The 13,405-nt window shown below is 51.4% G+C and overlaps 1 protein-coding gene and 5 non-coding genes across 7 annotated transcripts; all 6 read left to right on the forward strand.

Moving 5' to 3' along the window:
- The first annotated feature begins 391 nt into the window (after positions 1 to 391).
- CWC25 (CWC25 spliceosome associated protein homolog) lies at positions 392 to 13,234 on the forward strand. Of its 2 annotated transcripts, none has more exons than XM_072885895.1 (10): positions 392 to 608; positions 6,590 to 6,762; positions 6,978 to 7,214; positions 7,939 to 8,008; positions 8,535 to 8,662; positions 8,904 to 8,973; positions 9,463 to 9,653; positions 10,235 to 10,321; positions 10,918 to 11,079; positions 12,386 to 13,234. In XM_072885895.1, exons 1-10 carry the CDS (start codon positions 591 to 593, stop codon positions 12,498 to 12,500), a joined length of 1,251 nt encoding a protein of 416 aa, XP_072741996.1. In that variant the 5' UTR covers positions 392 to 590; the 3' UTR covers positions 12,501 to 13,234. The 2 variants fall into 2 exon arrangements, with proteins under 2 accessions (XP_072741996.1, XP_072741998.1); XM_072885897.1 differs by lacking the exon at positions 392 to 608 and adding an exon at positions 6,098 to 6,208.
- Positions 3,095 to 3,166, forward strand: TRNAC-GCA (transfer RNA cysteine (anticodon GCA)). Its single transcript has one exon. It is a non-coding gene; the product is annotated as a tRNA-Cys (tRNA).
- On the forward strand, positions 3,563 to 3,634 carry TRNAC-GCA (transfer RNA cysteine (anticodon GCA)). Its single transcript has one exon. It is a non-coding gene; the product is annotated as a tRNA-Cys (tRNA).
- TRNAC-GCA (transfer RNA cysteine (anticodon GCA)) lies at positions 4,073 to 4,144 on the forward strand. Its single transcript has one exon. It is a non-coding gene; the product is annotated as a tRNA-Cys (tRNA).
- TRNAC-GCA (transfer RNA cysteine (anticodon GCA)) lies at positions 4,537 to 4,608 on the forward strand. Its single transcript has one exon. It is a non-coding gene; the product is annotated as a tRNA-Cys (tRNA).
- On the forward strand, positions 5,007 to 5,078 carry TRNAC-GCA (transfer RNA cysteine (anticodon GCA)). Its single transcript has one exon. It is a non-coding gene; the product is annotated as a tRNA-Cys (tRNA).
- Positions 13,235 to 13,405: the final 171 nt, after the last annotated feature.

Consider the following 13,405-nt stretch of genomic DNA (forward strand, 5'->3'; position numbering starts at 1 on the left):
AAGAGCCGGCTCAGGGGCAACGCGCCGGGCTGGGAACCGGGAGGTGGCCGGTTCTAACCCCGCCCGGGCCGCCCCCAGAGCCGACGGAGCCCCGGACCGGCCTTGATGAAGGCAGCGGGGTGAGCGCACGGGAGAGCTTTCGCTCAGGGCCGCCCCAGTCTGAGCGCCGGCCCTCGGGGTATCGGCCGCTGGTGTGGGAAAGAAAACAACCCGCAGGCCCGCTCACAGCGGCACCAGGCCCTGCCCTTTCGGGACCGGCGGCGCCGGGGACACCGCACCCGCGGGGACAGCGGCGCCCCGTGTGCCGCACGCGGGTCAACCTGCTCCTTCAGCCGGGGAGCTCAGGCTGGCGCTTTCCCTCTTTCCTGTTTCCCCAGGGCACGCATCGGCTGGCGCGGCGGGGCCGGCCGTGCCCTGCTGCCATCCGCCATCTTGGCGCCTGCCCGCAGCGCCGCGCCGCGCCGCGGCGGAAGTGAGGGCTCTGGGCCGCGCGGCGCGGCAGAGGCGGCGCCGCGGCGCGTGGTGATGACGCCCGTGCAGGCCCGGTAGCCGCGGGGGAAGCGCTCGGCCGGGCGCCGCGCCGCGCCGCGATGGGGGGAGGCGACCTGGTGAGGAGGGTGCCGGTCCCGGGGGGAGCCGGGCCGCGCCGGGCGGGGCTGCGAGTCTGTCCCGGGGCTCCGGGTGCCGGGCTGGGCTCGGGCTCGCTGCCAGGCGGGCAGCGGGCCCGGGAGGCGCGGGTCGGCCGGGGCCTGCGGCCGTTCCCCGTCTGTGGCAGCGGGGCCGTGGGTCCGAGCGGGCCTCGGTGGGGCGCGGGGAAGCGTGTGCCGTTCTGCGGGCCTCGCCCGCGGGGTCGCAAGGGTGGGGGGCGGCGCGGCGGCTCCGAGCGGGCCCTTGCCCGTGGCTCCGGGCGAGGGAGGGCGTGTGGGGACCGGCGGGCGGGGTTTGGCGGCCCTGTGTGAACGGTCCCGGTGCTGTCTGCGCCCTCCTGCAGAACCTGAAGAAGAGCTGGCACCCGCAGACCCTGCGCAATGTGGAGAAGGTGTGGAAAGCCGAGCAGAAGCCTGGGGCCGAGCGGAAGGAGCTGGAGGAGCCGTGGCGATGCGCTGGGGACGTGGGCGCCCTCCGGTGAGGGGCTGCGGGGGCTGCCGGTGCCCCCGAGGTAGGTGTTCGTCTTCGCGATGTTGTTGCTGTCTTCTGCCCGGAGGAGGTTGTGCGCAGGGAAGCTTTCTTGAAACTGGCCTGGGGCTTTCTTTGTAACTGTCCCGGCTCTGCTACGAGCGGGCGGTGAAGTGTCATTAGGCAATTAGTCACGTGGCACCGTTTATGTAGAAGGGGCAGGTCCTTTACTTCTTCCTTAATGAAGATGAACTTAATGAAAGAGATTCATTAAGTTGAATATCAGCTGTGTCTTTCTGTAGCTGTGACACATAGCTTCACATTAAATAAAAAGTTCTCTTGCCAGGGCTCGAGAGTTGAACGTGTCTGAGGCTAAAATGTTTCCCTTTCTATGGAAATGCGCGCTTGATGTTTCTCACCTTCAGAGGCTAGTGCCTGAAACTCCGTCACACTTGAGAAGCCTGTGATCGAAAAGAAAATGCTCGTGTTTGCAGTAGGAAAAGAGAAGTTGGGGTGGATGTACCAGGGATGATCAGGTGAAGCTGTCCTGCGAGATGTAACGATTCCTGTCTCCACATCTTCTTTACTTCCTCCTTTTCTGCTGCTGGAGATGCTTGTAGGGAAGCAGGAGCTGCACTGCCGGGCACTTGAGTAGTATGGAGCCAGCTCTCAGGCTTATTTCTCTGTACAGCCCTGTTCCAAATCGCTTTAGAATGCAACACTTTGCAGTGGGCACAAAAATCTGCCTCTCCTCAAAGATGTGCCCTGTTCCTCCGGCTCCTGCGTGATTTCTCCTAGCCCCGTTACTGCAGCCTGTTTCAGTCCTCGATTTTGGTTCTTCCTCTCTTTCTTGCAGCGCTGCGGTCGTGCACGGAGGGAGGGCTGGCTAGTGGATTCGTTCCATGGCTGCGAGGTGGAACAGAGGTACGTGAACAGGAGTTTGCGGGGTGCAGGTACGTGTCCTACTCACGGCTCGTGAGGTGGGGTTGTCTGGAGTGCAATGCTTTGCTTGAGTCACGTAAAAATGAATCTGGGTGTTTTTGAACAGCTGTTTGGCCTAACCACCATGAATGTGCAAAATATTGTGGCCTAAAAACTGTTTCTGAGACGTTCCTGCCGGATACTCGGGAGCTGTGCACGGGCAGCAGGTGGGGAGGGGAAACCTGGAAAGGGACTTGGATGGACTGAGGGCGGCTCTCTTCTCTCCAGGCCGTTCCCGGAGCAGGCGAGCGGTTGTGGCTTCTTCCCAGCAGACCCGGAACCCGCGGAAGGGTACAGCGGGCGCTCTGGCCGTCACCGCAGCGCTCCAAACCTGTGGCTGAAGTCGATCTCTTTCTGAGCGGTGACCGTCTCTCCAGTCCAGTGCTGATGAAGGAGCTGTTCCTCAGGCCTGGGGAGAGATGCAGAGACCTGCTTGTGAGTAAGGAGCCACCACTAAAATAAAGGTGTTCTCCCTTGATGTATGTGAAGAGCTTGTGCTGGATTTTTGAGCCGTGAAGACTTTTGCGAGGCGGGCATGGCACGCTAGTTGGATGAAATGCTTTGGGCGTTTGTTTGTCCCTGTCCCCGGCCCCTGGGCAGCCAGCTGGGGAAGAGAGAGAGGCTGTGGGCAGCGTGGGCGGTGTTGTGGCAGGCAATTCCTCATCGAGGCTGGTGTGCTCTCTAAGGGCAGGGCACACCCCGAGAATGAACAGAGGTGCAGCCGAGTGCCTTTGTCGGTGTTTTGACGTATTTTCCTTCCGCACGATGGGCCATTTTAGAGAAGAAGAACTGGGAATTCATGAGCTTGGCCCCCAGGAGCCTGTCTGCAAGTGTGGCGAGAGACCGGGGGTGGCGTTTAAGGTAAGAGGAGGGGTAAGGCGAGGTCGGTTGTGCAGGAGAGGCAGCAGTGCCGGTGCGGTGAGCGCAGGCAGTGGAATGCAGCGGAGCCGCCTGGTGACTGCCCGCAAGGAGCCGTACCTGGCAGTGCTGCCGAGGTGGGGGTATAGCTCAGGGGCAGAGCATTTGACTGCAGATCAAGAGGTCCCTGGTTCAACTCCAGGTGCCCCCTCTTTCTTCACCTTCCCCTTCCTTTTGCCAAAATTGGTCACAGAAAGAAGATGGAGAGCTCTTCTTGGGGCTCGTGAGCTCGGGCTGTGCAGTGAAGGCTGTTTTCTGAGCATCAGCACTCCAGGTACTGAGGCTCTGAGTGTTAGGAAACTGCAGGGGTTGTGCAGTGTGTGAGAAACTTCTTCCTGTCTGTGTGTACTTGTCTCCGTTCTTAATTCTTGGTCATAATAATATTTAACATACTTTATTATATTTAACTCCGTGTACAGCCTTTGGCAGGCCCATGAAGGTGCAGCACAGGGGGCTGTGAAGGACAGGAATGTAAGCAGTGGACCTAAAAAGTTGTCTGTCTCTCTAGGAATGTTTTTGAAACCTCCTTGTGGAAGGTGTTGATCCAGGGGGTATAGCTCAGTGGTAGAGCATTTGACTGCAGATCAAGAGGTCCCTGGTTCAACTCCAGGTGCCCCCTTTGGGTTGTGCTTTTTCCAGGAAAAGTACGAGCAGCGTTCCTCCTCACTTTTGGATCCGCTGTGCTTGTGCTGTGCACGGAAGGCAGGTCTCTCGGCTTCCGTGTTCAAGCTACTGAGCACTCCACTAAACGCTTCCCGTGAAAATCAGTATCCGTGCCAGTGATGAAGCAAAGACGCAACGGTCGTTGCGTGGCCATAGCAGTCGTTGTTTTGCTCAATGAGGAAAGTGCTGGGGATCTAGTTTGTGTGCGTAATGAGACCCTGTCTGTGTGCGTTTGTCTCCCGATTGTCTGCAGGAGCTCTCTGTGCACAGTTTTGCTTGTACATTAGCGTGCAAAAGAGAGTGCTGCCACATAGAAGAATCTAGGCAGTGGACATAAACCCTGAGCGTAATAGATGAAGTTATTTGTATTGCTCCTTGTGAGAGTGTGCACCCAGGGGGTATAGCTCAGTGGTAGAGCATTTGACTGCAGATCAAGAGGTCCCTGGTTCAACTCCAGGTGCCCCCTCTTTTCGTCTCCTTCCCCTTCCTTTTGCCAAAATTCTTCACAGAAAGAAGATGGAGAGCTCTTCTTGGGGCTCGTGAGCTCGGGCTGTGCAGTGAAGGCTGCTTTCTGAGCGTCAGCACTCCAGGTACTGAGGCTCTGACTGTTAGGAAACTGCAAGGGTTGTGCACTGTGTGAGAAACTACTCGACGTCTGTGGGTACTTGTCTCCGTTCTTAATTCTTGGTCGTAATCATATTTATCATAGTCTATTGTATTTAATTCCCTGTTCACCCTTTGTCCGGTCCATTAAGATGCACGGGGCTGTCAGGTGAAGGAGTCTAACCAGTGTACCTAAAAAGTTGTCTGTCTCTCTAGGAATGTTTTTGAAATCTCCTTGTGGAAGGTGTTGATCCAGGGGGTATAGCTCAGTGGTAGAGCATTTGACTGCAGATCAAGAGGTCCCTGGTTCAACTCCAGGTGCCCCCTCTTTTCTTCACCTTCCCCCTTCCTTTTGCCAAAATTGGTCACAGAAAGAAGATGGAGAGCTCTTCTTGGGGCTCGTGAGCTCGGGCTGTGCAGTGAAGGCTGCTTTCTGAGCGTCAGCACTCCAGGTACTGAGGCTCTGAGTGTTAGGAAACTGCAGGGGTTGTGCAGTGTGTGAGAAACTTCTTCCTGTCTGTGTGTACTTGTCTCCGTTCTTAATTCTTGGTCATAATAATATTTAACATACTTTATTATATTTAACTCCGTGTACAGCCTTTGGCAGGCCCATGAAGGTGCAGCACAGGGGGCTGTGAAGGACAGGAATGTAAGCAGTGGACCTAAAAAGTTGTCTGTCTCTCTAGGAATGTTTTTGAAATCTCCTTGTGGAAGGTGTTGATCCAGGGGGTATAGCTCAGTGGTAGAGCATTTGACTGCAGATCAAGAGGTCCCTGGTTCAACTCCAGGTGCCCCCTCTTTAGCTGCTTTTTCACCCTTTCTTCTTCCAGCATCTCCTCACAGGCAGACTAGGGAGAGACTTTCTTACGCCCCGGAAGAGTAGGAGGCCTTGGAAATCACTTGATGACTTTTTTTGTTTTTGAGGCCTTGGAAATGACTCGATGATCTTTTGCCAAGCATGAAGTGGGAGTCTGACATTCTTCCCTCTCTTCTCCTGAATACCGCAGGTACAGACAAAGCAGCTGTCTCAGAGAAGAGGTGCTGCTGGTCTCGTTTTTCCTGTTTGAGTAGTTTAGTCCTGGTAAAGAGCAAGGATAATGCCTTCCTGGACGTGGGCATCTCTGCTGCAGCGTTCCCTGAAGGGAGCTGGGGCTGTGATGTCGAAAGCAGGCCGCGGCTGGGTTGCTGAAGGGCAGCCGCAGCCTCGGGTACGGCTGTGGGGTCCCCGGGGCTCGAACCGGCAAGCTGCGGCCCCGCAGCCGGACGCTCTACCCCTGAGCCGCCCCCGGCGCGGGGAGGCGTCGGGGAGGCGTTTGGCGGGAAGAGCCGGCTCAGGGGCAACGCGCCGGGCTGGGAACCGGGAGGTGGCCGGTTCTAACCCCGCCCGGGCCGCCCCCAGAGCCGACGGAGCCCCGGACCGGCCTTGATGAAGGCAGCGGGGTGAGCGCACGGGAGAGCTTTCGCTCAGGGCCGCCCCAGTCTGAGCGCCGGCCCTCGGGGTATCGGCCGCTGGTGTGGGAAAGAAAACAACCCGCAGGCCCGCTCACAGCGGCACCAGGCCCTGCCCTTTCGGGACCGGCGGCGCCGGGGACACCGCACCCGCGGGGACAGCGGCGCCCCGTGTGCCGCACGCGGGTCAACCTGCTCCTTCAGCCGGGGAGCTCAGGCTGGCGCTTTCCCTCTTTCCTGTTTCCCCAGGGCACGCATCGGCTGGCGCGGCGGGGCCGGCCGTGCCCTGCTGCCATCCGCCATCTTGGCGCCTGCCCGCAGCGCCGCGCCGCGCCGCGGCGGAAGTGAGGGCTCTGGGCCGCGCGGCGCGGCAGAGGCGGCGCCGCGGCGCGTGGTGATGACGCCCGTGCAGGCCTGGTAGCCGCGGGGAAGCGCTCGGCCGGGCGCCGCGCCGCGCCGCGATGGGGGAGGCGACCTGGTGAGGAGGGTGCCGGTCCCGGGGAGCCGGGCCGCGCCGGGCGGGGCTGCGAGTCTGTCCCGGGGCTCCGGGTGCCGGGCTGGGCTCGGGCTCGCTGCCAGGCGGGCAGCGGGCCCGGGAGGCGCGGGTCGGCCGGGGCCTGCGGCCGTTCCCCGTCTGTGGCAGCGGGGCCGTGGGTCCGAGCGGGCCTCGGTGGGGCGCGGGGAAGCGTGTGCCGTTCTGCGGGCCTCGCCCGCGGGGTCGCAAGGGTGGGGGGCGGCGCGGCGGCTCCGAGCGGGCCCTTGCCCGTGGCTCCGGGCGAGGGAGGGCGTGTGGGGACCGGCGGGCGGGGTTTGGCGGCCCTGTGTGAACGGTCCCGGTGCTGTCTGCGCCCTCCTGCAGAACCTGAAGAAGAGCTGGCACCCGCAGACCCTGCGCAATGTGGAGAAGGTGTGGAAAGCCGAGCAGAAACATGAAGCCGAGCGGAAGAAGATCGAGGAGCTGCAGCGGGAGCTGCAGGAGGAGCGGGCGCGTGAGGAAATGCAGCGATACGCTGAGGACATGGGCACCGTCAGGTGAGGTGGGGCTGGTGCCCTCCAGACCGGTGGTTACCAGTGCTTGTAGTCCTCTGGGGGCGAGCACTGTCTGGTGAGGTGGTACAGGTGCTGTCAGTGCCCCTGAGAGCGCCATGGGTTTAATGTTTCTGATGATGAAATGTAATTGCCAGTGCACTTACAGTGTAACTTTAGAACTGTGAGAAGCATAAATAAGATTGTCTTGTTTGCAATAGGAAAAGAGAAGAGAAGTTGGAGTGGATGTACCAGGGTCCTGGCGGCATGGTGAACAGAGAGGAATATCTTATGGGTCGCCCTGTGGACAAATATGTCTTTGAGAAGACAGAAGACAAGGATGCAGGCTGTTCCAATGAGACAGGGCTTCTCCCAGGCTCCATTTTTGCCAAGACAGGTGCCAATTCTGTCCTAGATATGGCAAACAAAATCCGGGAGGATCCACTTTTCATGATAAGGTACTAAATGTGGAGCTGAAAGCAGTAGCAGATGAGGCAAAGCATCAGCATTAGCAGCTCATTAAGAGCTGTCTTATTTGTCTTTGTAAAGACTGCTGTTGTGTCTGTTCCTCAAAGCTATGTCTGCCTGCTTGTGAGCTCTGGGCTGTAGTTGGCAGTCCTGGCCGCAGAGAGGTCACCAGCCACTTACGATTAGTAGGATTTTGGTTGTGTGTTCTAGACTCAGCAACATAACGTCAAATAACATATTTGAGTCACTTTGCTGCTTCTGGATAATTTTGCTGACTTGATTTCAAATCTAAGATTTTGTGATCTGAACGAGCTGATGATCATCGTATAGATCATCTAGCTGTTAGTTGTTAAATACGTATAAATGCAAAGGTTGTTCTTCCATATTGATTTGTCTCTACCAGCTTAGCTCACCCTTTTACGTGTATGTGAATATATCTGGTCTGCTCTGAGAGTTCAGGCATTTATTAATGTTGTAGGCAGATCGATCGTAACAACAAATTTTTCCTTACCCTACTAATTGCACTCTTAAATGGAGAAGAAAAGGGCAGACTCCTCCTTAGTTGGATCTATTTTGCTGAATGTACAAAATTTGCCTGTTTTCCTGCTTTATATGTTTTTAGAGCTTGCACTTGATTGGTGTCTTTCATGAAAATACAGTATTTTCAGTTGTTTTAAAATCCTTTTTTCAATAATATTTTTTTTTCTGCTTTAGAAAGAAGGAGGAGGAAAAGAAGAGAGAGGTTTTGAATAATCCTGTTAAAATGAAGAAAATCAAAGAATTGGTAGGTGTATCTCAGTACTCCTTTCAGACTCAAAGCACAGAATACACTGAACCAAGGAGAGGATCATAGGTCAAAATTAGTATAATTTAGGATAAAGAACTGAGTTCTGTTTCCTGACTCTTCACAGAAAAACAGAATGAATTCAGCTTTCTGTAATCCTGATATAATAGAACAAGGCTCTGTATCAGTCTCTCGGCAGGAATTAATTTCTCTTCTTTTCAAGTTCAGTGTTATTTTACTCTTCTTGCTCTTCTGGTGTGTTTTTTTTTTTTTTAGCTAGTGATTAATTGTTGATGTAATACTACAGAGTGATTGCAGACATGGGATTTGACATGCACTAACACCAAACTCACACTAGGGAAGACTCCATTAAGCTCTTTAGTTTTGAGGGAAGACCTTGTTAATTGGTTTAGGTTTTGTTCCAGGAGCCTTTCCACAGAGAACTCTGTTACTCTGCCTTGTGATACTGACTGCCCAAGTGTAGAGACAGTAATTGTTACTAATGAAATGGTGTCTTGCTTTATAGCTGCAAAACAGTTTAGATAAAAAGGAGAAAAAGAAGAAGAAAGAGAAGAAGAAGAAGCACAAGAAACATCGACATCGCAGTTCTAGCAGTGAAAGTGACAGCAGTGATGAGGACCGAAGCAAAAATAAGTATGTTTTGAGGTTTTGTAGTAAAAAGACCATGTTTCCGGGTTAATTTGTTTATTTTTCATGACTTTTTCTAATCCTCTCTGAGTTTTATCTTTCTAATTAATGCTCTTAATTTGCCTAAATGTCTCTATATGTTACTTCATTGTTTTTGCATCATTATTTTTATGACATTTTAATGTTAAAAAATATTGTATTCTTGAATTTCATCTGCTTCAAAAGTACTATTCGGTTTTCTCTTTAGGTCTCAGAAGAGGATGAACAGTTCTTCCTGGAAACCTGCTCCTTCCAAAGTCTCAGGATATGGCTTACAGGTAAGTACGTGTGTTTTGCACAGCTCTTTCAGTAGCAAGTGCCCTGAGCTAGGGAAGAGCAAGAGTTTTGGCAGTTTGTTGCAAGACTGCTTCACCGGCGAGAAGAGGATTATGAGGGGGACGTGATATAATAAAGTTCATATTCAGTTTGGAGCCATCTAAGCCTTGAAACTAAAGTTGTTCAGATCCTGGTAGGGCTTTTGTCTGCTCTGAATTCAAGTTAAGTTTTATTCAGTTTCTCTTCAGAGTCACACATCTGTTTAAATAATCTGCTTGACTGTCTTGGCAGTTTAGTTTACTGAACGTGATACAGAAATAATCTTTTTAGACACAGGTGTTAATAAGAACCTAGGAAGTGGGATAAGTAAATGCAAACCACAATGTACACTCCTTCCTGCAGTCAGCATAGTCTGAGGTCTCCTCTGTGGCCTCACATTGTTGTTGTGCTCTCATAAGACATCTCTCCTGAAAGACACTTTTGAATTCCAGGTTAGAGACTCTGACCAGAGCCACAGGTCTCGGAGCTCTCCAGCTGCCGGCCAGGAGAGGGCCCCCCACAAGCACCGGGATCGCTCCAGGTCCAGGAGCCAGTCCCACTCTCCTCAGAGACGCTCTAGCAAGAAGAATTCAGAACAAGTGGGATGCAGGGGGTCAAGATCTCCTTCTAGACACAGTAAACAGTGAGTGTGGCTAACCTGGATAATGTAAACCTAGACCTGCTGGTGGGGGAGTTCTCTAGAATCCAAATCCCTCTTATTCAGTCTCCTCCTACCGCTTTAGCGTTCTGGCCACATTATTGCTCAGTTGTGGGTGTAAAGGCAGGAATTGAGCAGTTGTGCAAGAGTGCAGAAGCACACAGGATAGCTCCTGGAGGGGACGTGCTGTCTGCAATTGCACTTTTCATTTGGGACACCCTCTTTCTAGGCACACTCTAGGTATTGCTTGTGACTGTGCTTTATTTGGGCCACCGATTCTCTTTAAAAAGTGTTTATAATTGTTGAATTATCTTTACTAAATGCTGATAAAATCAGGTACCAGGTGTTTATTGTTTGCTGACGAAATAATTAAATCTGAGTAAAAATAGATGGAAATTTACAGTATGTTAAGGGTCATTAGAATTTGTTTTCAAAGTGGACAGGTAACAGTCCTGCAGTTACGGGAGACGTCTCGGTTTCAGAATGTATACAAAAAATCTGGGGAAAGTTTAGAGGTGTGATAATGTATATTCATCTGTCCTAATAAGGTTATTTCTGGGTTGCAGACATAGCAATCGGGAGGAGAAAGGGAGAGCTAGAAGCCCTTCCCCTAAAAAGAGCTACCGACGACAGCATACTCCAGGTTACACGAGGTAAGCAAGATCTTGTCCCTGTGCTTTTGGATGGAAGTTGCCCTGGTGATTGTGGAACAGCTGGGTGTAATCTGTGAACCAAATTTTATTCTGTTAATTAAAATAGGTTGGATCGGATGTCCAGAAAGTCAGACAGAGAGTCCTGAAGTGCTCAGTTTGGTGCTCTTGAGCTTGATTGTTAGTTAACACCTTGGACAGCTTCCCAAACCAATTCACATGGTTGCTGGTTTTCCATGTGTCTCGCGTCACTGTGCAAGGCAGCAATGTGAAGTCAGTCTTTGTCCCATGGACTGTTAATTAGAAGCATTCTGTTTCACTGTCATCAGGAAAATGTGACCTTGACAGCATCATCTTACCAGTCAATTAAAAACAAGAAGGCTGAAAAGAGGGAGAAAACAGATCCTTGCTAGGGGCTTGGTAAAGCAGAACATTTAGACTTGTACGTACAAGCTTTGCTGATTGGCTACCAAAGAAAAAACCATGTTAAACACCCCTAATTTGGGGGATTGTAAATCATCTTAAAGAATGGAAAGCAAGAGGGGGGTGGGACCCAGCATGCTATTGAGTCACAGCAGTGGTGTTTTCTGCACAAATAGAAAGATCTCTCCAGAGGAACTAGAGCGTAAACGCCAGGAAATGATGGAAAATGCCAAGTGGCGGGAAGAGGAGAGAGCAAACAACCTCAGGAAACACCGAAAGGAGGAGGAGCTGGAGCGAGAACTGGAGAAACTCGACTCCCGAGATGGGAAGTTCTTCAAGTGAGTGTCTTTTATCATCTGCCTTTTCATTTAAGGGAAATACAGGCCACAGCTTCTGAGGAGTGAGTGATGGCCTCAATGGCTGAGATGTTTCAGATGATGGTGTAAGATCCATGTCTACTGTGTCTTACAGTAGAACCGGTGACATCTACTGTTCCCAAATTCTCTTCTTAACCTGAAAGATAGCTATTTCTATGATGACCTTGGTAGTCAGACTCAGAAACCCATAATCAGTTATTTTTTTGCCATCCTGTTGAGATGCCTAGTAGTGTTTTACATGCAGACATTTAAAAGTTCTCTGTTTTTAGGAGCTTGCAACAGTTTCAGGCCTGCAAGTCCACTGGGAGTCTGTGTGCCAAGAGCTTGTGAGACTGAAAGCTGTGCTCAACAAGAAATAAGACCATTTCTAAACACAGGTGGTAACTTACAGTCCCTTCTAAGGGACTGCCCGCATGGCAGGCAAAGGAAATTCAGCAGCACAAGGCCTTCCAGAAGGTGCAGGGGTGTGTAAGAAAGATCCTATGGCAGTAGAAAGTATTTTGGAGTTGCTGCAGCATAGTATTCTCCAGGCTCTATAAATTAATCAGAGGAGAATGTATACTTAATTCCTGAAGCTGCCCAGAGCTGGGGTCACATAAGGGTGGCATAAATCACATAAGGGTGGAGTCACATAAATCACAATAGGTTTTCTCCATGAGCAAAATCTCTTGTGGAGAGAGATTTTTATGTGTTTCCCTGTGTAGAAGCAACTGGTTGAGCTAACAGACTTTGTGCTTATTGGCCTGTTGTTTGAAGAGAGAGATGGGCATGAGGAGATCATTCAGAAAAGCACGGCAGCGTGATCTGAAGTAGTAAAAGAAAGCGAGTGGTCACAAGGATCCCTTCTCTCTCCTGTAGCTAACGTAGTCATTTACAGCATGGGCTCTGGCATTCGGGCTCCCGGAGGACCGCTGCCCTCCGCTCAGGAACACATTGCTTTTCCCTCGTTTGCTTCACAGAAAGCAACCAAGTCCCCTGTGACGGATGCATTTGTAATTAACAGTTAGTTATATTTGGAAGACAGAGGAGACTTGAGAGCTACTGACAATGTATTTCTGAGCACTGACCTTAAATAAGGCGTTGAATCTGTTACAAGCCAAACTAAAAGCTATTAAGTTCTTTCACTGCAGACTTTAATAGGAAATAATTTGCTGTTTTCTATTTAGATTAACTTAGGTAGATGACTTGGGGGTGGTGAATCCTGCTAGAAATGGTGTCATGTTTGGAAAGGGATTCTAATATCTTTCTTTGATTCAATTTTCTGCAGTCGCTTAAAACTAGAGAGTGCATCTACTTCCACCCTAGAAGATCGGGTGAAACGCAATATCCACTCCCTTCAGAGGACTCCCGCTGCCTTGGAAAAAAACTTTATGCAGAGATGAAACTTGTTCTTCCTCTGCTCCTGTGCAGAAGTTAAATGGACACTTATTCCCAAAGGTGAGAGACCTCCAGCACAGACTCGCTGCTCTCTACAGGAACAGTTACCATCTCCCAGAGAGACGCTGGATTCCTGTGCTGCAGCCTGCAGCGTGTTCTGGACTTCTGGCATTGTGAATACATCTGTAATGTGTGACCTTGCAAGCAAACCTTTGCTGGAGAACTCGTGAGCCTTTGTATTCTATTTTTAACGTATTGCCAGATCTTTTCCTTCTCTCTGCACCTTGACTGGTATCATTTTTGTATATTGTTATTACCAGATTATGCCAGGTGGTAACTGCTTTCTACATTGGGCAGATTGTCCGAGCTCTTTATACGACAGAGCAAAAGACCTATTTTTGTTAGTCTGTAAAAATCGGAGCAGAACAAATTCACGTGTGAGTTAATTTCATGGAGTTTGATAAAGCTACACAAGTAACAGACAAAATCCTGTCCAATACTGTCACTATTTCAGGTGTGGGTTTGGAGCGTGATGTTAGACGAGTCTGCAAAATATCTGTAGCGGTTATTTAATTGCTCACAGATTTGGATGGTGTTTGACCCAAAGGGAGCTGTTTCAGAGGGAAAGGAAATGAGCAGAGCGTAGCTGATACAGCAAATATTTCTCTGGGATTTTGTAATGTAAGTAATGTGTATATGTACAGCAGTGTAGATGGATTTTTTTTTTTTTTTAATTAAGAAACTTTACTGTCATTTTTAAATGTTCTTTGTGGCTTTTGAGGGTGGGAGGGGCAGGGGCAGACCTCACTGTCAAAGGGAAGGTTTGGTGAGGGCCCGGGAGGCCGTCACTGGCTGTAGCAGCCCCTTTTCGGCGTTATCCGGGCGCCTGACTCGCTCCAGCCCGCAGGAC

The sequence above is a fragment of the Ciconia boyciana genome, chromosome 22, assembly GCF_034638445.1.
Source record: "Ciconia boyciana chromosome 22, ASM3463844v1, whole genome shotgun sequence".
In the NCBI taxonomy this organism is placed as follows: Eukaryota; Metazoa; Chordata; class Aves; order Ciconiiformes; family Ciconiidae; genus Ciconia; species Ciconia boyciana.